The sequence below is a fragment of the Acanthisitta chloris genome, unplaced genomic scaffold, assembly GCF_000695815.1.
Source record: "Acanthisitta chloris isolate BGI_N310 unplaced genomic scaffold, ASM69581v1 scaffold4300, whole genome shotgun sequence".
Taxonomy (NCBI): Eukaryota; Metazoa; Chordata; class Aves; order Passeriformes; family Acanthisittidae; genus Acanthisitta; species Acanthisitta chloris.
Genome location: NW_008653226.1, coordinates 1 through 25,076, shown reverse-complemented (window position 1 = coordinate 25,076; position 25,076 = coordinate 1). Strand labels below are relative to the sequence as shown.

Sequence of the window (25,076 nt, the reverse complement as noted above, 5' to 3'; positions counted from 1 at the left end):
CTTGTTCTTTCTTAGCATTTATTTATTATAAAGAACTTGGCTTTATTTTTGTCTCCTCCTGCAAAACACATGAAATCTAAGAACTATCAATTATTTCTACTGCCTTTTATGACCACAGAATTGGAAGAAGCTGGATATATACGGCTGAGCCCTTCAAACCTTTTACTTATTTTTTTTCCGATCTGTCTTGTTATATGTCCCTGCTTAATCCTAACATTAAGGTCCTAAAGAACACTACAGCATATACAGAGGCTCCTCCTGCAAAACACATGAAATCTAAGAACTATCAATTATTTCTACTGCCTTTTATGACCACAGAATTGGAAGAAGCTGGATATATACGGCTGAGCCCTTCAAACCTTTTACTTATTTTTTTTCCGATCTGTCTTGTTATATGTCCCTGCTTAATCCTAACATTAAGGTCCTAAAGAACACTACAGCATATACAGAGGTCTACACAACAAGCTCCTGCTGTACACCTCACACCACTGAACTCCTCCAAAAGGACAAATAGCATATTTTTCTGATCTGCCTTACTCAGAAATTTTTCAGTGGCAGATGTTTTCAGATAGAGAGACCATTTAAGATACACAGCAAACACCTTCACACAGATTATTGCTAATCAGCAAGTCAGTAAGCAACAATTCCCCTCTCCCCATTCTAATTTGCTTGAACACAATCAACAGCCAGGAAAACAAATCGTTCCCAAGATCTACATCTCCTACTCAGGATAGAAGTGCTGTTTTACAACAGAATTACAAGATGTTACAGAATTCCTGTAATACTTACAAACATGCATATAGAATTATATGCACTTACACAATTAGCATCCATGAACAGAAACTGAAACTCTCACATTGACAACCTCAAGCCTAGCTACCCAGATATTCCAAATTATCCTAAACAGGACCGGTGATTGTCAGCTCATGCACAGTAAGTCAAGGACACAGTAAGTGAACTAATCACTCTCACATGGATATTCTCATTATTCTTGACAGAGACATCAGGGAAAGATTTTTGGAGTAGTAGATAAAAATAATTCCTCACTTGAACAAACGTGTGTGTTAAAATTACATTTTGCAAATTAAAGATACATAAGGCAAAATTTATCAGATATTAGTAACTAGTAGATACTAGTAACTAGTAGAAAGAAGAATACCATTAGAAGAAAGAATCTTGAATTAAAAAAGAGAAATCACTAGTGCCTGTGTTCACATAGTTTGCTTTTTTAGTCAGCCTTATTTTAAGAAGATATTGAATAGCAGACGTCTTTTACTTGTAACAGCATTTCTATTACCTGTAGCAAAACTCAGTTCACAGACGAAAAAAAAGGAGAATTAAGCTTTCAATCCAGTTTACTGATACAGTCCAGCAGCAACAGCTGTGAATCAGCAACACAAGACCTACCAATTTGTGAGAGAAGCACAGCACAATTGCAGTCAGCAGATACTTACCCGAAATGCTGCAAGGATGATTCTAGTTACTTTCTCTTTCACAGATTCCTGAAGAATATCTGACAGCACTGGGACAATATTATACCGACGGAGATATTCACACATCTGAGGGCTAAATGCCAGCAGCCACACACAGAAAATCATCTGATACTGGAGCTGGAAGCCACATTTGTTGCTCAAGACACCCATAATGCTGAAAAATCGACACAGTACATGTCTAATTTTTAAATAATGACTGCATAGATTGCATTGCTCTACCCTGAAGCATTCAAAGAAATGGTTAACAGGAAATTATTGGAAAGAGCTGCTGAGGATGAGCATACAGCACACACTTCACAGTATCCTACAGCACTATTTATCGTTGTACAAGCAGCTTGTTTGGAAATCTGTCTTTTAAAGATATAGTTATTGTCTCCTTAGCCTTACAGCCATAAAGCAGCTTTTCCCATGTGAACTGATGTGGTATTTTATCCATCTTCAGGTTCACTGAGACACTTTTTCTACTGGCATGTTTACAGCATTATTTGTCATTCCATGAGAAACAGAGAAATGCACAGCTACTCCTTCAGAGTTAAGGAGTAAATAGACAGAACAAAATCTACACAAGCTGAACTTGTTTCCTTAATTGTACCTCTCCACAGAAGTGTCTGAAATGAGCTGAATTAGTCATTATTTAACAGTGAGTTCTCAGAAAACAGTTTATAGACACAAATATACAAAGCACTGCTAGAGAAGAAATAATATTGCAAGATCTCCAAGAAGAAATCATGCAGAAGCTTTGGTAAGCTGAAGTTACAGGTCCATTCTGACATAGCTAACCCAATTTAAAATCTAAAAAAAATTTCTATATTCAAGATCACTGCTATCAAAATTAAAATAAATTCAAACTTGTTGAAACACAGGCTCGTTGTAATGCTTTAAGAGTTAATTTAAAAGCTTCCTTGTAAGTCTGTTTCAATAGTGTCATCTTGACACACATGAAAATCTCTTGAAATTTTACTTCACTGGCAACTGTGACTTTTCTCCATTTCAGAGTACAGGAGTATTCTTAATTAAAGTGCAAATCATACAGCAACCATCCCCAATGGAGGCAAGCATGGCAGAAAAAGTATTTCAGAGAAGTATTTTTAAGTAAGACTTGTGACAACATCCTAGCCTCATACAAAGCTATTGATGAAGATAATCTGTATAGAAGAATTACCTACTTGAAGACATATGCCAAAAAATTGAGTCTAGCTCTACATGTTTCTCCTTTCACTACTAATATTTTCAGACTGAATGACTCCAAACTCAAAGATTAAGATGATTAGAAACCCATTTCAGTAGTCCCTGTTCTATTAAATAATAAACAGAGCATCTTCAGCTGAAGACAAATGTCTTTATTCCACCTCAGATACATATTTAAGCAGTTTTTCTTGAAGAGCCAAGTATCCTTAAAGCCTCAACATCGCAAGTTTTTTGTCTATTTGACTGCGTTAATGTTTGAAAACAAGTATCTTTTGTACTCAAACAGAACAGCTGTCTACTACAAGAGAGTTCTATTCCATAAAAGGTCACTGGGGAATGTGCTATTGTAAGTACAAGTATATCCATATAAATTGAAATAGATGCTCACCAATTCACTCCATCTGATTCTACCCATGCAAAGCGATATTCATTGACCCTGAGCATCAGCTGCAGACATCCAGCAACACACTGCACATACTGGGAACTCTGGGTGAAAAGCACAACACATCACTTCTTACAGGGAGAATTAGGTAGTAAGCGCCGAAGTTCAGTTTTCCATTAGGCTTTACCGACACAAACTGAGAAGAGTTCTGAATACTAAAGAACTGCTATGCAAGTGATACCACTTTACATTATTGGATTTGAATATGCTTTCCTTCAGTATCCATGAATGACAGCTGTCTTCTCTTTAATTATACTTGCCTGAGCCCTTTCATCCAGAGTCAATTGATATTCCATTGAGCAAACTTTGGAAAACAAATCAGCAAACTGGTTGCTAAGGTTCACGAAATTTGCTAGAGGGTCATTGTAGAAATAGGAATCTTGAGCTTAGGTTCTTCCCACTCCAACTCAAAACAGCAGTGGTGCCATTGCAATTGTAAATTTTGCTATGCATGTGCCACACAGTAAGTGCTTATCATAAGGAGATTTGTATTTATACAAAAACAATACCATTAGCAAAACAAGTGTGCAAAATTATCCCCAAAGTTTAGCTTTGCACTTTAATTTGTCTTCTTTTCATTAAAAGCTCAGCACAACATACTATGCTAAGAACAGACTAAGACAATCTTTCCCATCAGGAAAATCATGAGATGCACCATCAAATTCTATTTTCATTCAGACTCCTACATGAAGAGTCACATTAAAAATTTTTTCAGTTGTAAAATCATGTATTTTCTGTGTAGGAACACATAAGATGGGCTGTAGTTCTAAAATGGGTTTTGGTCAACACATTGTCCCTACCACTACAACAACTGAAAGGTACACCAGAAATATGTTTTCCTCTGTTCTTACTGAGTTGCCTGCATTATCTTCACTACTACTCAGATATGCTGCTGATAAAATGTTGTTTGTTTTTTAGTTCCTATAAGCCTTTTTCTTTACTAAGTGTCTTTAAAGTCTTATGGTAGCTCTAAGACAAGACAAGGTCAAATGTTTCAAATATTTAATGCAGAAAAGAAATTATGCAATCCCATAAGAAAACAGATGAGGCAATAAACAGAATTTAAAATAAAGAGTAACTTATTCTGTGTCTCTCATGGGGGATTCAAGACCTTTATGTAAAAACTAAGTCTGAACATCTAGGCCCAAATCATACAGAACATTAATTTCCCTGAGAAATTATTCACTTTCACACTCCATGCAAATAAAACAGCTATAAACACACAGACAGCACTCCCACCTCAAATAATGTATTAATTTGTCTGCATTGCCAACCCGAGTACTACTGAACTTGGAGTTCTCTTTTTAAAGAGTCTGTCATATAAACATTCTCTTCCAACACTATTCTAATTGAAATTTGGTAACAGATTCCAGCCCCCATTTCCTGTATAAAATGCTGCAAGTGCATCTCTAATTTATTTGGAAATAAGTCAGTCAGGACCTGCTTGAAAATCCTGCATAAACTTAAGACAATACTTACCCAATCTTAATTATCCTAGAACATATTTGCACTATCTGTTCTGCTGCTGTGGGACCCTGCTGTGGCACGGTACATCCACACAGTGCTACAGGACAATGAACAGGTTTCTAAGCAAGTCAGAAGAGCTCACAGCTCCATAATAAGTGGTGTTGTATGCTGTAGAGCTATTTATTCTTGTACAGCTATATGACAGAGGACTGTCAGTCTAACAAAAACTAATCGTATGGCAACATGAAATACTGAAATACTTCAACTTCTATGCTCAGGCCATAATTTTACCCACTACCCATGGTCATGCATAACAGCATTTCAACTTTTCTACTCTAAGTCCCAGACAGGTGGTAATTTAAGAGTCTCTCCTCTACAGGAAACTAATGCTTTAAAGAAACTATTGCATTTAGAAGAACAACAAATTCCATGTTAAGTCTTCTGAAAAGCTGTGAACACTTTCAAGTTGCAAAAAGAATGAAAGACCACACCAAATTCTACTCTACATTCAAGAACTATGAAAAATCACCTCATCATGCCACACCACCACAGAAAATCCAGTTAGGATGATCATTTGCATTTGCTATAGGGCTGCAGTTCATCTCCAAGCTCAATAGCCATTACAGCTACATGAAATCGGGTTTAAAAAAAAACTGATGCGAAAAGGACAATCCATTTTCCTTGGAATTCAAGCTATTCAAATATGAAAAGCTTGCAGCTTTCAAAGCACTTTTGCAATTTCATGCTACAGTGCTTGAGGGGCAATGTTAGCTTTAATATCTGATGTGCCCTTTCTAAGTTGTGCATATCACAAGAGCCAAAAGGTTCTTATTCTCAGGTTTCTTCTACAAGTCTGACAGCTCAGTGCTAAACAGACTGTATCGAATCACAGAATCATAAAGACTGGAAAAAAAACCTCAAAGACCACCAAGCCAGTGACTATAAACTGTTCAAATATTAAGTTAATGTCATATAATCTTTTCAAGTTTTAACAAAGAGAATGCTAAGTACATCTACAGTTTTAACAACCCAAACTAAGTTGTAAAATATATACTTGCACTGCCAAGATTCCCTGTGAAATCAGTGGTTTAAAAATACTTTTGTTTCTTGGCGCCATCACCTGGCACTCTGTTGTACAGTTCTGATTCCAAGTACTTCCTATCTCTGACACCAGAACAGATCTGCACCTTAATCCGAGGAGTGGATATCACCTGCCCGAAATAGCAAACTGACAGATTTCAAAGATATACTCACATCACTTGTGGAGACTGCACCTGTTTCCACAGAACCCCCTGTGCCGCGGAGTTTCTAGCAAAGAAATTAAAAAGTTTAAAATCAGAGCTGTCCTCCACCCTTGAAGAATGAAATACCAAGTTTCTTTCAGTTCTCTGATCTCTGTAGTCATAAAAAGGTAAGATTTAGAGCCTATTAGATATTTTTCCTGCTCAATCGATTATCATAACAGATTGTATTTACTTCCCACACACACTTCATTTCTAGAAGTATATGCTTGAGCTGATGCTGGTATATCAAAATTTTATTCTTATTTTTTCAAGTGTGAATTTACTCAAGACTTTGTCTTCGAACTTGAAAACTGTTCTCTTCAATCTTTCTGCAGGAAATTCCAACTTTAAGATTCTTCTTCCAGAGGAAAAAATAAAACTCCTTTTTAATAAACCCAGTTTAGGAAACTATGAAACACACCATTACTAAACCTACTGAATGTTTCTCTGCTCTCCAGAATCCACTTCTGCTACAACACTGCCTTAGAGAATTACAAAGTTTTGAAGGAAAAATCTCCAAAAATGAATACAAAGGAGAATTCTGAAGGACAAACCAGCATTAAGTAGCTCATACTGAGCTAATGTCATAAAAATACTGTCCAAATAGGTGAGAATTTATTTAGTTTCAAGAGACAGTGCTTAAAAAAGAAAAAGCTTTGTACTACAGTTAACTGGAAAAAAAGTTTTGTTTTTTCACTTCCTGCTGCCATGTGAGTTTTCTTCCCAGCAAAAAGTTCTGAAATCAAAACAATTACCAAGACAAAAACTCCTCATCACAATTTTTCCTCAGTGTCCAGAATAAAAATCAACATTAACCAACAGAAAAGCCAAAAAGCTTTATTCATTTTTAATTTACATTTCAAGGATGAGAGTAGAAAATACAAACTACTAAGCAGAAAACCACCTTGAATAAAGGATATCTAGCTCTCAAAATGATGAAGTAAAATTTCATTTTAAAAAACAAACCAAAAATTTACCTCGTTTGCACATCTATACATTGATATTCTTGAAAAAAAGTTTCCACAGTCACTATAATGTTTAAACAAAAGCAGCTTTTTACCTGTGAACTGAGCTGAGTTTTAATCCAGTTGAAGTAGTAATTCAAGTCACTTCCTTCCATAAGCTCCCTCCCCCAAGCAGCCAGTTTGGCAATAATTCTTGCTGCCTGAAAGAGAATGCAGTAAACAGATTTTTCAAACACAGCAATTCCAGAATTCAGTGAGAAGTCCTATAAGCTTTGGAAATCAAGTTTGGGGAAAAGATGGTCCCTTACACAAATCTACCTGTTTTCCATGTAATTACATATTATGCATGTTATTACATAAAAAGACAGCAAACTTAAAACACTAAGTGAACTTGGTGTTTTAAAGTGGATTCACATCACATGAAGTTCTGTGTGACTTCTTAAATTATTTGTATATTTTTGCAGTACCTAAAGGAACCAATATCTGAATAACAAGTCTCTGAGTACAGAAATGCTGAACACTGAAATTTCTGTATCATACACTTTAAAGCCACCATTCCAGGGAGACTAATTAGCTTGCACTGCAAGGGTCCAGAAATCACACTTTACCTGCACACTGGAGGAGTCAATATTTTGCCTGAGCTCTCCTAGACTGCAGTTTTGCAGGATGGGTCTTAAGCAGCATTACCACCAAAAAAAAATAAGAAACAAACCACACTAACCAAAAAAAAACTCCTCCAGTCACCCCCTCCTTCAGCTGCACCAAGAAACCCAATTCATATCCATGCAGTCAGTCGGTTAGATTTAAAAACAAATAAAACAACCAAGCCTGACATTTTTCTTGACAAGAGGCCAGCTCACTGTTCACGTCACAGTGCAGCCCCAAACACAGGCACACTGGTCACCCCTAAGAGCAAATAACATGACTTGCCTGGTGGAATCCTCACACACCAGTACTGCCACCACAGCCCAAAGCAGGCCAGGAATGCAGTTTTGTAGTTTGAGTACCAATCTGATTCTACCATAGTATGCCAGCATAAACATATGCAGTGAAGAACAATTCAGAGCCATGCAGCTTCTCCCCTTCAAGCCATAGTACAAGTTTTACTGATGGAGGCTATGGTTTCCACTAGGAATTTACAGCAATACAGCCATATTTTTTCCTCATAAGGAAAAAAAAAATGCTGAGATGAAGTGGTCTGTTCTCACCACTGATGACAGAAGAATATCAAGAATTCCAGAAAAGTTACTCCATATACACAAGCAGCACCCAGTAGCTCAAAGCACAGCAGATACCACACACTGCACACAGTTGCACTGGGTTTGGCTGGGATGGACTTAATTTTTCTTCATAGCAGCCCATACAGTGCTATGGTTTAGACTGGTGTCCAAAACAGTGCTGATAACATACCAAATGTTTTAGCTGCTGCTGAGCAGCACATCCACAACATCAAGGAGTTGCTTCTCACTACACTTTGTGAGTTGGCTTGTAATTTGAGCATGTGAGAGAAGAAGGTTCATCAAGGTATAGATATTTCCCTTGCACACAATGAGAACTCCAATTCTAATATTTGTACAGCATGAGGAGCATTGACTGGCAGTTGTGGAAAAAGTTAGTTTTTCAGCTATGTCTTACCGTGCTTATTTAATCCTAAAAATCTTTGAAAATCCAAGTCCTTAAAACCTGCTCTAATCTACCAGAAAAAAACAATGTAAATAAACAGTGTAACTCTTCTAACATGTGCTCAAGTGTAGCTTGTGTTAAGAACAACTCATCTAGACTACAAGAGGACAATTTCCCAGTCCATGCAGAAGTTTAGCTTCAAACTCCAAAATCTCCTGAAGAAAAACAGAATAAGCATTTTTCTCTACCATCTTCAGAGACAGGTTCACTTAAAACTTACCATATGCACAGTGAAAAGATCTTGTCGATTCAACATCGGCAGAAAATAGGACCATGCAGTGTTTTTACCACGTTTCGCATAATCAAAGAAGATAGAAACACGCTGATGATTTTCCTGTAAAAATTAGGAGAGGGGAAAAGATGACTTGTAAAAGCATTCAACATAAAGCAGTTATTTGCTCCTTATTACGTTGGGATACATTATCCGAGCTTGTAAGAGCCCATGGAAATTTTCCAGTTTGACAATTACTTGTGGATACAGTTCATTTCAGCACTCCAACATTAAGGTTAGAGATTTGGGGCATGGGAAACAAACCTTGAAACCTCAGACATACCTCTGCTCTCCAGCACCTGCTTGAGCAAATATGGATGTATCCTTTTAATCAAGCAAGCAGAATGAGAGAAATGAGAAACAAGCTAAATGCTGTCATTTTCCAGAGGAACATTACTCCTCATCTAATCAATTATGCTTGATTAAAGTCCATACAAGTTTTCCACGTATTTTTACTTTCACATAAGAGACTGTTGTTCAACTTGGCTGCACGTGCTACAAGTGAAACTTCTGAGGCATAAGCTAGTCCTGCCTCTCCGTCCCTCTCAATGGCAAGTGAGCTCTTCTCTCCCAGACGAGGCTGCAACTGACTGAGCAGTTACCTTAGGCAGCCTGCATACCTAGGAGAGGACACAGCCACCAGAAGTCTGTTCTGCAGGGCTTTTATGTTGAGCCACAAGAGACCACAAGTACCTGAGCCTGGGCACTGTGCATAGTTTCTTGAAACATTTCACCTAATAATCACTTTGAAAGGCAGCTTCTATAGTTCTCCTTAAAGCAAGCCAAAGAAGAGGCCATAAAAACATGAAGGAGAAAGAGGAGCTCTGCTGCTTCCTAGTAGCCTAGAATATAGACACAGTCTCAAAAAAATCTAACACTTGAATTCTTGCTTTTCTTCAAGCATTTCCACATACTTTCCAGCCTTGTGGATCTCAGTTTCCACTATCCCAAGATTCTAATTTTCAAAGCCCCCTAGCTAGAAAGACTTCTCCATCAATTCTGCACCCTAATACTAACTTTATGGACCAAGAATCAGCTAGGCAAGCCTCCTTATGCCATACAATCCATTAAGCACGAGATGATCTGAATGTATCTAAACACTGGCATTTTACCAACCATCAGAGTTGCAACCAGCCCTTCATTGAAAGTATCTCTCTTTATCTCAACTCATACATTTTCTCGCTTTTACTCTTCTGATTCTCTTCCCCATCCCACTAGTAGCTGAGTAAGCAAGCAGCTGCATGGTGCTTAATTGCCAGCTGGGGTCAAACCACAACAGCACTATACTACATGGGCTGCAAACAGTTGTCCTGACCACTGACTGGGGAAGCTCAGGTGCCACTAGTTATCTGACAGTCATAACCCTTATGATGATCCATGCTCTATATGGCATGTGCCAAAAAGCAACAAAAAGAACTGCTTTCAAAAAATGTTGTTCAAACTATGTAATACATAAAAAAGCAAGATCACAGGAACATAGTGCCTTGGGGTAGAGCCTCCACTCTGCGAGGGTTTGTTTGATGAAAAATGTCAGTACGATCAAATAAATCACTGTTAACATCCATGCTTGTCCTACACAGTCTAGCTAAAAAAAAATACATCAAAAATAACTAGATCAACAAGTTCAGTTTACAACATAACTAAGAAAGAGACAGACAGGTCTGGAAGTAGAAATGCTGAAATAACTTCACACACTGTCAATCAGAAGACTCATCTGGTTTGCGGCTAAGGTGCAGGGTAAAGACAGGACGGAAGGAGTGGAAAAGTGCCTAGGCCCTGATATATGTAGTGTTGCACCTTCCTAGCCAGCTACTGACTACGCTGATAAAAAGAAAATGCTGAAGCTCTCACATCAACAGTTGAATAATTTAGCATCTGTCATTTCTGAAGGAGCATAATGCAGTTCACTTGGATGGTACTATCGCCTGCACCAACTACAGTGTAGGTCCTAAAATGGTTCTGAAATATTTCATGAGTAAAGACTGTGCAGTGTGACAGGGTCACTAATCCAAAAAAATTGTTCCAGGAATTTATCAGTGGACTAGAACAAGAAATACTTCCTCAGAGACTCCAGTATGCTAACACACTCCATCTTCAGAAATAAGCAGAATGGTGATATTCTTATACAGTCAATACCACGTTAATCTCACATCTGCCAGCCTTCAAGCGAAATCTTTCTTAGAAAGATCATCAAATCTCTAAGTAGAACTGCTGAAACAATCCTAGACACCCAGGTAGGCTTTTGGTGTGCTGAAAACACAGCTAATATGATTTTTTACAACCTAACAAGAAAAGCATAGAAATAGAAGAACCACAGACATCCATTATCAAGACAGGCAATAGCTGGATACTGTTATCTATGACTGATAGTTTCTAGAAGTTTCAGCTATCAAAAGCAGCTTTAAAATATTATGAAATATTCATGCGGTCTCATGAAACTGCAGCAAATATCCTTGCTCGGGGCAATTTTACTGAGTCAGTGGCACCATGAATGGCCACACCCTTGAACAATTTCTTGCTTAAAAAATCTCTGAATCTATTAAGACAACTCAGGCAAAGATGGGAGACTTCATATCCACTACTGTGAGTTCTCCTGCCCATGCAGTCTGCAGAAAACCTGCACTAAACTCATAGTCACAAAGTCCTTGGCCAATACACTGTTTTCTGACATGAAACTAACACCTTGAAAATGTGTAACCAGGGCTCCATAAGGCATGTCCATGCCAGCAGGTTCTACCACCTGAACATGACCTAAACAAAGCAGAAGTTCTGTTTCAGCCTTGCTGAGATACAGAGGGTTAGGAAGCCCTGGGATGATGCCACGCAGATGCCTGCACACAAGCCCTCTATGCTAGCAGCAAGACAACCCTGAATAATGAAATCACACACAGTGTTGCAAAAATCAGTGCAGCCTTTCAGAAACTGAAGCAGAATTTCTGAAGTGAAAAAGGCATCCAACTTCAAACAAAACCAAGTATCGAATGTGCACCAATGTCTCTGTTCTCCTGTATTACTATAAAACCTGAACAATTTAAAATCATTATGTTTAACATTAAGAATTCCACACACAGCAATTCTGTGGCAGGGTAAGACCCTAAATACAGAAATGTGATAAAGTCAAGAAAACACATTCATCTAGCCACTCATGACAGAAACAATACAGCAAAGAAGAGATTACTCAAAACTACTCACTGTGACCACCTAGAACTAATGCAATTGTTCCAGAGTGGCCAGTGAAAGCCTTTACCTGTGGGGTATTAATTCCACAGCACAGGAGATGGTATCAGCTATTGTGTACTGTACCTACAGACTACCCTAACATCAAAGTGCATAAGCAAGACCTACCAACACTCTCAAAAAGCTCTGAAGAAGGGCAAGTGAAATGATTACTTCTGTAGCCACACACAAAGCGAGACACATTCCTCACAAAAGTAGCTATGATAAACAGCGTTCTCACACACTGAGACAAAGGTTGTCATCAAATGGTTAAACCAAAACAAGATATTCCCAACTCAGTGTCGTAATTAAGGAATGACACTGAGGCTCCTTTTCGTCTTCTCTGCTTCTTGATGTGTGTCACGCTTGAAAAAAGCAAATCTGAAGTGAAGAGGAAGAGGGTTAGAGTGACAAAGCTACAGATTAATAAACTGCTGACACCACTACTAGCTATCATCCTATTAACCTATTAATTATCCTATTAACCTAGACGTCAGGGCACTGACTCAGGGCTCCACCATGCAGACAGGTACCACAAAGAACACCACAATGCCCAGTTATTTGTACTGTGGAGAAGTTCACACTTTTAAATTTGCCTGTTGACAATAATGAATATTCAAAGCTGGAATTAGAATTCACATGGTTCACCTCCTAGAACAATCCCTAAACCAGTATCACTAGACATATTTCACTGTAACCTTGTGTTAAATATCACATCAAATAGCAGAAAAGACACTGTCAAACACAGAGTTTATGTGAATACCAGGAGAAAACGTTGCACAATTCAACCCATCTTGTTACATTATCACTCCAAACACGTTCCCTTAACCTGCTTCAGAGCAAAGAAACACATATGTAGGATTATCTGATTGCATAAAGCCTCCTCTTGAGTTGTCCCAGTCAGCCCAGCAGTCCTGAGACCAAATTTAATAGCCTACTCTTATAAGCCACTGTATCCCATAGCTACAGAGAGCTGTATATTTCATTGGATCAAAAGTTCCTCTTTTATAACTAAACCATGCAGAATTTCAGAACATATTGTCCTAAACAACCAACTCATGTTAGAAACCTGAAACTGCAGAAACTACAACTTCTTCCTGAGGGTGGACAAATTAACACCTTTGTAGGAAAAGCTTCAACAACTTCAAGTTAGAAGTCATATTCTCCCTACACAATAGCAAAGGGCTGAGGTCACAAAATACAGACTCTTTAAATCATTTAGGCTGGAAAAGACCTTTCAGATCATCAAGTCAAACCATTAACCTAACACTGTCAAGTATACCATAATATAAGAGAATACACTAAGTGCAAAAAGTATTTTAAAAAAAATCTACAAATTAAGATCACATAAAATGAAACCACGATAAAATATTACTCTTAGCATCCAAGTTTTGCATTAAACACAGTTGAGAACTGACAGACAAGCATACCGGTATGTTTTATTTCCAGAATTTGAACATATATACACAAGATTAAATTACCCTTACAATTCAGGTATAGCATTTAATCTCTGAAGACAAGATCTGAAAATTTAAAAGATTATTTTCAAGACAGTACAACAAACACCTGAAGAGACTTGAATTAGGCTAAGGAAACATTCAAGAATGCATTTAAAGACTTAAAAATAAGACAGGTTATTGACCTACTTGCAGCATATCATCAACCATAGTTAGAATGTACTGAACAGTCTGTTCCTTGGAGATATGAGTCATCAAGTTTATAAATGTTTTAGCACACTAGAAAAATAAGAAAGACATTAAAATTAATAATATTATCAATTGTCTTCATTTCTTTCAGTAATATAAAACCGGACTTCATTAATTCAGTTAAGTCTTACATAAGCATTGAACATCCCAATGTGTTCCTCAATTGCAGGAAGGGATGAATACATTTGACATTATCTCACAAAGAAAATTTTCTGTCACATTGATTATTACCCTTTACATATTATTTTATGGCTTTCAAATGAAATAACAAGCACTCGCCAGTGAAAGCCACAAAGGAGCTTTGTTGAAAGTCGGATTAGAAAAGTTTCAGTGTCCTTTTTTTAAGGCAGTGAGAAGAACCAAGTAAACTGACAGAACAGCAACAAACTCAGACATAGTAAAAAGAAAGTTTCAGCAGCTTGAATGGGAGGGAGGAAGACAGGTCACTCTTACCTGTTCACTTATTATGCCTTGTAGGCAAACCTTTGTTCATATTTGAACTGTGCCTCCTGATCTATTCTACAATTTCAGCAACAGGTATAATAGGCTGAAATAGTCACAACACTACTTTTTACACTTCCACCTTCCCCCTCACCACATTCAACTAAAACTGAAAGAAAAATGGAACTCTGAACTGCTACATCATAATTATACAGTGGCATATAGTGTACACCACATATGCTTTTGTTACTGTGCAAATTATCCATTACGTAACAGTCAAACAATACAATTTGGAGAGAAAAAAAGAAAAAATCCAAAACACAGAACAACCTAAAATTAAAGTTAAAAAACAGCTGGAAAAGTTCTGTGTCTTGAAAGCATCTCCTACTCTTCACCTTACCCTGTGCCTCCCTCAATCCTCTTGATGTCTGATGATGTGTGCTACAACCTCTGGATTCGAGGCTGAGATTCTACTGCTCCAAATAGCATTAAAGCATCTTTGGGCACCCTGCCTGGAGTCCATAAGGGCAGAGAGCTGGTTCAGTCCTGAATCAGCTCTGTCCAATGCAGCTTTCTCGTATCTTAGCATGCCTAACATGACACGTGTTTAATCGAGTTCACCTTAGCACTCAGTGGACTCTATTGCTGAAACTACATTATAATTGCTTAGCTAACTAAGCAGAATCTCAGTGTCAGTAGCTGTCATCAATAAACTGAGGGGAAAAGCTCAAAAAAAAAAAAGTGACTCAAGTACAAGCATCATGATTAAGTAAACAGGGATGAGGAAAGACTTGAGCTATCTTGTTGCACAACAAAGTCAGATGACATTTCATAATTATTTAATAGGTTTTAAAAATAATGTCCAACCTATACCAAAGGACACAAAAAGAACCATGATAACAAGTTTTATACTTATTCCATAACATCTTAACTGCACATAGCTAACAATAAATTAAGAGTTTATATGAAAATTTCTTTCCAACATCATCCCCAAAAGAGATACTATTAAAAGAAAGGAAAGTTACTTGATTGCCTTCTGTTTGCAACAACTCCTGTTTTTCTTCCGGATTTCTTTTCTGTTCATATCTTTGAATAAACTCACAGTCTTCACCTGAAATCATCTGCCCCCTGAAAAACAAAATATGAAACCATAAGTAACATGAACAACAACTTATTTCAAACTGTTCACATGGCAAGGTTTTGGTAGCAGGGGAGCTGCATGGGTGGCTTCTATGAGAAGACACCAAAAGTGGTCCCCATGTCAGACAAGAAGTTTCAGCCAGGTCCAGGATGGACCCACCACTGGTCAAAGCTGAGCCATTAAGTGATGAGGGTAGCACCTCTCGATAACATACTTAAGAAGGAGTAAAAATTGCTGTGCAACAGCAGCCAGAAGACAGGACTGAGACAATGTAGAAGAGACAACTCTGCAGACCACTAGGTCAGAGCAGAAGGAAGGAGAGATGCTCCATGTGCCAGAGCAGAGATTGTCCTGCAGCTCATGGTAAAGACCATGGGGAGGCAGGCTGTCCTCCTGCAGTCCATGGAGGTCCATGGTGGAGCAAAGATCTACCCACAGTCCATGGAGGACATCCATGCCAGAGTAGGCAGATATGCCTTAAAGGAAGCTGCAGCCCATGGAAAGCCCACGCTAGAGCAGGCTCCTGGCCTGGGAGCTGTGGCCCTGTGGAGAGAAGTCCACAGACGTCCACACTAGAGAAGGTTTTCTTGCAGGACCTGTGACCCCATGAGGAACCTGTGCTGAAGCAGTCCGTCTCTGAAAGACTATCTTGTGGAAAGGATTCATGCTGGAGAAGTTTGAGAAGGACCACAACCCATGTGTGGGACACCCCAGGATAGACCAGAAGAGCCTGAGAAGGAAGGAACAGCAGAGTCTAAGTGCTATGAACTGACCACAACTGTCATTCCCCATCCCCCTACACCACACAGAGCCAAGAGGCAGAGAAGTTAGGAGTGAAATTGAGCCTGGGAAGAAGGGAGGGGTGGGAGGAGATTTTTAGATTTTTTTTCTTATTTCTCATTAACCTGCTCAGTTTAATGAGCAATAAATCAATTTATTTTCTCCAAGCATAGCCTGTTTTGCCCATAATGGTAACTGGTGAGTGATCTCCCTGTCCTTATCTCAACCCAAGAGTTTTTTTGTCATGTTTTTTCCCCTGTTCTTTTGACAGAGGGAGAGTGGCCTGATAGGCACCTGGTGACCAATCAACATCAGCCCACCAAACACACCTTGTTCACTTCAACTCTATCATAGAATAATAAGATACTTTGGGTTGGAAGGGACCTTAAAGAATATCTAGTTCCAATCCTCCTGCCATTGGCACTCACTAGATCAGGTTGCTCAGGGCCACATCCAATCTGGCCTGGAACACTTCCAGGGATGAAGCACCCACAACATCTCCAAACAACCTGTTCCAATGCCTCACCACCCTCACAGTAAAGAGCTTCGTCCTAACAGCTAATCTAAACCTGTCCTGTTTCAGTTTAAAACCATTACCCTTTGTACTGTCACTATCTCTCCATATAAAAAGTCCTTCTCCCTCCTTTTTATAAAGATACTAGAAGGCCATAAAGAGGTCTCTCAAAGCCTTCCCTTCTCCAGGCTAAACAACCTCCGCTCCCTCAGCCCATCTTTGTAAGAAAGGTGCTCCAGACCTCTGACCACCTTTGTTACACTCCTCTTGACCTGCTCCTGTGCTGAGGATCCCAGAGCTGAACCCTGTACTCCAGGTGGGGTCTTGCAAGGGCAGAGTATAGGGAGTACAGTATCAACTGTTTCACATTACCAATGCTGTATCCCACAGCAAAATGTGAAGAGTTCCTTTCTGCAAAGGTCTCATGTACAAAGAATTTAAAACTAATGATGAAATCATCTCTCTAAAGCTTTCCCTATGTATTGCCTCTGACCAAAACCATTCTCTTAATAATTCTTAAACTTCCAGTAGCTGAACACAACGATCAGTGGTACTATTTCTAAGAACTGAAATACACACAGCTAACATATTATGCCAAAATTATAATACATAACATGAATATTAGTCTAATGCAACCTGAATTAAGTGCAGAAAAACAAAAGTAATTGTTATTTGAAGCTTGTCATAAGCACTGAAGAAAACTGTAAGGAGAACAGGGAACATACATGGCTCCTAATTTATTTTTATCTTTCACTCATTACAACATTCCAATTTTTCCTGGTAGTTTCAAAACTGATATACAGGCAATTTCATCCAAACACATATCTAGGGGGCTCAATACAGTGAACTGTTGTGGACACCTATAAGCAACAGATGTCTATTTAATCTTCACTTTAACTTAATATTCAAGAAGTTACTGTCATCATCAGTGCTATTTCAGAAAGCTGTTGAATCAGCAGAAGAGTCAAATAGACTTGCAGAACATTACTGGGGGTTTGCTGTAATACAAAACTTACCATCAGAAGAAACAACGAACCTGTCAAAATAGTACAGTCAGGTACTCTGTGGGTAAGAAAACTAATTTTAAATTTTAAAATTCATTTTAAACTAATTTTAAATCAAGTGGTCCTAAAAATATCCAAGATCTTAAAGAGGTGACTGGCTTTACTAGGCAATACCAGAAGTGCTTTCAGAAAGAAGAAAATTGTGCACATCATCAATACAAAAGTCACAGGGGATGAAAGCATTAGACACTGCCCTATTTCAGTTATTTCCAAGACTCATATCCTCTTAACGTTTCCACTGAATTAAATACCCATTCCACTTTGCAAAGCTACACAGCATGGACTCTTTTAACCCATCTTTTCCACATTCTAGGTCAGTTTTCAGATCTTTCATGACGAGAGGTTCCATTCAAATCCTTGTAAACGTACAGGAAATGTTCACCTTTTTTTATTTTCAATTAGCTCACCTGGATTCTTGAAATAGAGAAACAAGCAAGACCTACCATGTGTTCTAATCTTTCCTCTAAATGATTGCATATTGAGTACGGCTTCCTCCCAGAGCCATCTTTTACCTATTTACTATCCCAGCAAAGAACAGAAGTAGCCCACTACCATGTGTGTTACTCCTGTATTCCAGCTGCTTTGTTAGAAATATCCTCATATGCACTGAGGAAAGGAAATTAAGATTTATTAGATGGAAGATTCATAGAGCCAGTGGCAGGGTAGTCCTTGACTAATTGTTACTAAAACTTAGAACTAATTGTAGATGAATTATATATGATTAGCCAATTATGACCATGCTGCTACCACATGCCTTTAAGATTGACCTGTGTTCTTTCTTGCCTATTAAAGAAGGATCTGAGTAGCTGTGGAAAGATGAGGACAATTCATCTGCTACAAATAATGGATTTAATGACCCAGAACTAGAAGCCTCTTATGTTTCAAACAATGCTGGCCAAGCCAGGGATTCCTGGATCATATTGATAAAAAAGTAACCAAAAAGCTGCTTGTTTGTAAGAATATTGCCATTTACTAAGCACTTCAAAGATGACATAAGGTGAACCCTTAATTTTCAGCTTTAATGGTGGAGAAAGCCTCAGCCCATCAAGGAGAGATGCTTCTTTATAGCAAACCTATTAGAAGAGGTCTGACAATTGCCAAGGAAAAAAAAGCATTAAAGTTTTTACTTTTATCCTACATTAGACTACAGGGAAAGACAGCAATAAAGGTGTGGGAATTGATGTTGACTTGAGAATAAAAAAAAGACATTAGGGTTTACTCTTTATTTTAGCACCATTCAAAAAGACACCTTCCAACCCATACAAAACAGTACAAGGGATCTGACAGCTTTGTAAGCAAGTTGTGAATATTTTATCAGGGAACTCATACACTTGATTAATAGTTTCAGTAATTTCAAATGCATCTATTTCCATTCATCTCATTTTAAAACAGAAGTAACAGATTATGTAGTAAACCTTAGCAACCAGTGGGGGAGGGAGAAAAAAAGAAACCAACATGAGAAAATGCAGAGCAGCCTCAGACAGCTGGTACTAGCCCCCATGATCCTATTACACATTTTCCTCATTCTCTCTTCAAAGAGATACAGATTTCTCATCACCTTTAAGCAAACAAATAACCACAGCTTCTCTCTATCCCTCTTCCTAACAGACATTTAATGTGTTATTTTTCAGGATGTGTCTCCCCAGTCTTTTGTCAACAGACAGAAGTTACTCTGAGCTTCAGCTGTATCTTGGTTTCAGCTGGGAGAGAGTTAATATTCTTCCCAGTAGCTGCTACAGTGCTGTGTTTTAGATTTAGTATGCATCCTTTTCTCGTTATTATCATCATTATTATTTTCCTACCTTTTCTGTCCTTCTGTCCTATTAAAGTCTCAACACATGAATTTTCCTTTTTTTACCTCCAATTCTCTCCCCCACCCCATTGTGGTGTGTGGGGAGTGAGTGAGTGCCTATGTGGTGTTTAACTGCCTGCCAGACCAAACCACAATGGGCTGAGTATATCAGGTTTAGGCCAGGAGTCCTATAACCACGCTTCAACGCTCTGTGCTTGAGATACCAAGGCCTACTGTTGACAGCACTAGCTACAGGAGAGTAAACAAATTGCGTAAGATTTAGAAAGCACGAATATGCAAGACCACCATTTTTAAAACCTCTTGGTCTCTCAATATGATTCAGAAGCTTGTGATTCCTTAATTATGCATTTCCTCCAGCAGCTACTTGTTCCTTTTTTTGTTTGAATGGTTTCACACAAGCCACTCCGGAGTTTAGGGTATTTTTGTTTGGATTACAATTTTAATTTTTTTTGGGGGGGGGAGAGGGTTGTTGTTGTTTGGGATTTTTTTTAATATACAAAATTGACTACATCTGCAGCAAATATGAAGCTCAGATGAAGCCACTGCATTGAGACAATGTCTTTCATCCAGGTACCTACAGTACTTTGCATGTGCCTAGAGGACACTCATTTTATCCAATTGCTCGAGAGTTTCAGTATTATAAAATAATATAGTAAAATAGGCTGAATGTACTCTACAGGACTGGACCATATTAAAGAAAATTAAACCAAAACAATCCACACACTACAAATTAGAAAGTGACAAGACTGGCTTTTAAAGTCTAAGATATTTAACTGGCTTTAGAAGGTTCCTCCACCCCTAGGAAAATAAGTATTTTAACACCAGAATTTACAAACATCTATGTGAAATACTTGAAGACACAAGGGAAGCTATGTACAAATAAGCCAACAGGTATCTCCCCTGATTAAATATGAAGTTTTTTCAAATGCTGTATATCTACAAAACCTACAATGCAGCAAGATGCAAGCGAGACTCTGAAACAAGTTCACTTTTCCACGGAACTCATTTACTACCATTAGAAAACCAAACCAAACCTGCTTCAAGCAAGCTAACACACCCTCCAAAGGCATTCTGACACCCTGAAGCAAACACTGAAAGCAACCACACAGTACACTACAGCAACCTCCTGTATTTTCAGCCCACAGAGGGCATCAACTCATCTTCCACTGTTGCAAGTTTTGCTACTTTCTTCTCCCTCAGACACAGACCCTAGCTGGAACGCAACACAAAGGCTAAACTTTAAACAAATCTTTTTTCACAGCCAAATTTTGTAGTGAGCAGTGAACACACTGGCAAACTGGTAATAAGTATAGTTGTCATACTTAAATATTTCACTTTTGGGCCAACAGTATACACACAAAATATCAAAAGTCAACAGCTGTGTGCTAGCTCAGTTTGACAGTTAGTTTATAGTCACAACCTTCAGAGATGGAATAAACACTGTGTCAGTTAATCTTTAGCTTGAACTGACTCTACTAGTCAGGCTACTAGAGTCTGATCAACTACAGTAAGCCATTTTACTTTTGCATTGAAGAATAGAGAGCAGAAAAGAACTTCACCAAAAGAAAGTATTTTCCATTCATTTAATAATGGTTCTTCGTTCCAGAAGCCAATACAGCTGCACTGACTGACTTTTCAAGAAATCCCTTAAGCTCAGCCTCAAAGACACTATGACATCCAAACGTGTTCATTGTAGAAAGGACATGTCCAAAGCAAGGTATTATTTTATTTCCTCCTTAGAAGGACCAAAAGCTCTACTGATGTTTTCCAATAACTAATGATAAGTTCTGGGCTTCCCAGTAAAAGAGACCCAGAGCTCCTGGAGTAGGTGCAGTGGAGGGCTATGAAGATGAATACTGGAGTATCTCTCTTAACAAGGAAAGGCTGAGGGAGTTGGGCCTGTTCAGCCTTGAGAAGAGACAACTCAGGGGACCTCATCAATGTCTATAAGTACCTGAAGGGAGGGTGTCAAGAGGATGGAGCCAGGCTCTTCTCAGTGGTGCCAAGCAATAGGATGTGAGGCAATGGGCAGCAATTGATGCACAGGAAATTCCACCTGAAGATGAGGAAAAACTTCCTTACTGTGCAGATGACCATGCACTGAAACAGATTGTCCCGAGAAGGTGTGGAGTCTCCTTCACTGGAGATATTCAAGAACCATCTGGATGCAAACCTGTGCAATGTGCTCTAGGATGGCCCTGCTTGAGGTTGGACCAGATGACCCACTATGGCCCCTTCCAATGTTACCCATTCTGTGACAAGGAAACTCCTCAGCCAAAGAACTACAGCTACCTACATGGTGCTCCACAATCCCTCCGGCACCATTTAAGCTCATATTTGAAGCTACCTTAGTCAGACAGCCAGGCTGTTACCAGTAAACCCAAGACACAAAGATTATGTTTATTTCAAAGCAGTAACAAACAGGACACACTGTCACTGACATACAGAGGGCACCAAGCATCAGTCTCCCGGTAGGGTCACAAACACTAGCCACATGCATTACAACAGCCTCCAAAATGTGACTAACACATCAAAGAGAGGAAACAACCAGTATATTCTCTCATCGATTCCAGAACGAAATGAACTCAAGTTCTACATCTAGAATCTGAAAAAGATGCATCAACTGCACCTCCTGGTCAAAATTAGTTATATAAAAGTTTGCTGATAGGTGAATAAGCAAAACTCCCCCATCCTTATACAGGACCAGAGAGAGAAAACCCCAAGAATGAAGTTAAATTATAAACAGGAGACCACATAAAGCACAGTCAAGCAACTAATAGAACACACTATTCAAAATACCACTCGTTGTCAAATGGACCCATCCCCTATATAATGAAACCAACAGATTAATCTCACCAGCCCTACAGTCAGAATCACTAGGGAAGCAGTGACAAGAGAGTCTCATTCTCTTACATTAACAGTGAACAACTGTACTCCCACTTTCATCCTGAGTAACTGCAAGCTATCTGTTCACTTCCTACTAGGACAGCTGTTCAGGCTTCTGATAGATAACACAGCATACAGTAACAGCAAAATCCACTTAGATCGTTTGAAAAGTGCTTGGTAGCTGCCACTGTCAAGTTACCACACCAAGCTTCCTCTTTCATTTGCAAAGCCACTGGAATACCACACAGTAAACTGAACCAGGAACTGATCCATCTTACAAACAGCCCAGAAAAAAATAAGTTTCCTCAGTATATCAGTTCCTTTATCCAGATTTATCATGCAGAAATACAACCACAAAGGGCAAAAAACTATACAATACAATGAATAAGCAAGACTGAGATACACAGCAGAGAGCAAAGCAGGTAATCACTAATAAGCCTCTACTGGGTTAGCACTTTTCAGCTTGTGCACACAGTTTTGCAAGGTTATTTTAATATATGACATATTTACATATGTACCACAGCAATCTGAAAAAAAAACCAAACAGCTTTTCTTTCTTTTTTTAAGTGGTGTAGTGTTGATAATCACAAAGCATCATCAGTATGGTTTGTACCTCTACAATCATCAAGATTTCTACCACTTCAATTACAAAGCAATGAACTGTGAAGTAATTTGCTATGACAGCCCTCAAAAGATAATGGTAATTTACACTTTGTCAGTATTTTCCACAGGTACTTGTCATGAGGAATGCAGTGCTGCAAGAATGTGGCATTTCACTTCAAGTACAGAGGACTAGTCAAAGTCTTGTTTCTGCTCCCCATTCCCTACCTCATGCATAAATCAAGTTTCCTCGGCTTGTCCCTATATCCTTAGGACAGTATTTTTCTTGCTACTCCTAGTGCCATCATATACATGTCAAAGTAAACTCTGTGCTTACCTGAAACAGCAGCACAGCTCTCCTCAGGCTGAAGCATTTGTTTCAGCCTACTCCCCAATTTACTGGCTTTAGTTACTCTCCAGTACTATTGTTCCTTTACTTAAGGTACAGTTTATTTTCCTGGCCTACAGTCCAGTTTTGCTAGTACAATTTGTATTCCCACAAAAGGCACTTCACCAATAGAGATAACATGCCTACATATAAGACAACTATGACTGTAAACTTTTCTTAATTGAGTACTCATCCAATAAGGCTAAAATTGAGAATGGTGTTTGAACAATAAGGAAAAAAACCAGACAGCTTTACCACACATTTGTGCAAACTAATATTACTTGCTATTACAGCATTTGGCTGACAAATGCAGAGTTCCCCTTATGGTAATAAGTCATCAAGATAATTTTCCACAACCACTTCCATCTAACGTAGACTTTTTCCAACTACTTCCATGGGACTAAGACAGAACACTCTTCACTGCAATCTAATGTTCCAATGTAGCCTAAAATCTCAAAGAGTCTAACACATAAGAGAGGGAAAAGAAATGTGGAAAGTTTTTACTTACTGGAGATATGACTGCCAGTTTACTTTGTTTGCCCGAACTTCAGCAGCTTTGGCAGCAATGATGTTTGTTGGGACAGCAGCATCTACAGCACCTCGGATATCCATCTTGACTGATAATTAAAATCTCCTAGAAATGCAAGTCAGATTTGAGACGTCTTATTAAAGTACTAAAGAGCAGAGTATCTGATCAATACTTTAAAGAAATGAAAAGAAAAATCTGTTTTCCAGATTTCCCATTCCCTAAAACTGTACCAGGAACTTTCTGGGAAATCAAAGTTTCATAAAGTAGTTAAAATGTGGCTTACCTGAAACAAAAAAATGATAAGCCATATCTACACAATACACTGTAGCTAATCACAAGTTTGCTAAAAGACAAGACATACTATTCAATAACTCCCAGTCTTGTAAATCCTTAAACATTGGAGTTACTTCAATAAAGGCTATTCTTCTGCAATGTCCAAAGAGCCCTACAGATAACAGAAGTTGTCTTCCTCACAAAACAGGATTAAAATTCAGTGCATGTCCTCCCTACCCACACACATTAGGACTTACTTCAGGTATTTGTCTAAGACTATTCAGACACTAGAAACACCTGAACTACAACTTCAAGGAAAAAAAACCCACAAGTATATAAATTCTAACTTATGTTACATAGACCAACAAGAAAATGAAGATCATTACTGTACAGAAAGCAAACTGAAAAATAAATGTGAACAGAAGCTCTTCCTCAGGATATATCACAATAGCACACACAGTGACCTTCACCCCTTCTTTCTCCTTCCTTTATGGTTGTAATATCCACCTGACTTTGATGCCAAAACAAGAAGTGTGTTTGCAGAGGCTTCAGGCCCAGCTGGAGCAGGAATTCCTTACAATCTAAACTGTACCAAGGCTCTCCACACAGCCTGTTTCTGGACTATTCTGGCCCCTCCTTGCCGAGCAAGCAAGAGCAAACTGGTACATCCTGGCCCACCCCTAACAAGCACTGAATTGTATGATGAATGAAAATACGATTCAAACAAAAGGGAAAAAATAGGAACTATACAGAACAAATGGATGAGCAGAACTGTCTTCCCTTTGAAACCACTTCTGTGAATTGACACCCCCAAAGAAGGCACCACTGTGTCCTTCAACGCCCACTGAAGGTGTCCTAGCTCTTACGTGACCACTGGAACACGCCTGGAGGCGCAGAGGGGCGCGGGGCCGGCGAGGGCGGTTTCAGGAGCGT

The 25,076-nt window shown here is 38.7% G+C and overlaps 1 protein-coding gene across 2 annotated transcripts in view; it reads right to left on the bottom strand.

Moving 5' to 3' along the window:
- Positions 1–23,972, bottom strand: part of ATP6V1H (ATPase, H+ transporting, lysosomal 50/57kDa, V1 subunit H) — a 48,007-nt gene extending 24,035 nt beyond the window's left edge. The window contains exons 1-8 of one of the 2 annotated variants that reach the window (XM_009079997.1): positions 23,850–23,972; positions 15,181–15,283; positions 13,655–13,744; positions 8,742–8,855; positions 6,934–7,038; positions 5,845–5,898; positions 3,070–3,167; positions 1,455–1,647 (exon numbers count right to left, since the gene is read on the bottom strand). In XM_009079997.1, the coding sequence (XP_009078245.1) occupies positions 1,455–1,647; positions 3,070–3,167; positions 5,845–5,898; positions 6,934–7,038; positions 8,742–8,855; positions 13,655–13,744; positions 15,181–15,283; positions 23,850–23,953 (861 nt within the window). In that variant the 5' untranslated portion in view covers positions 23,954–23,972. The remainder of the gene's footprint in view (positions 1–1,454; positions 1,648–3,069; positions 3,168–5,844; positions 5,899–6,933; positions 7,039–8,741; positions 8,856–13,654; positions 13,745–15,180; positions 15,284–23,849) is intronic. The other variant, XM_009080006.1, reaches the window with a different exon arrangement.
- Between the last annotated feature and the right edge of the window lie 1,104 nt (positions 23,973–25,076).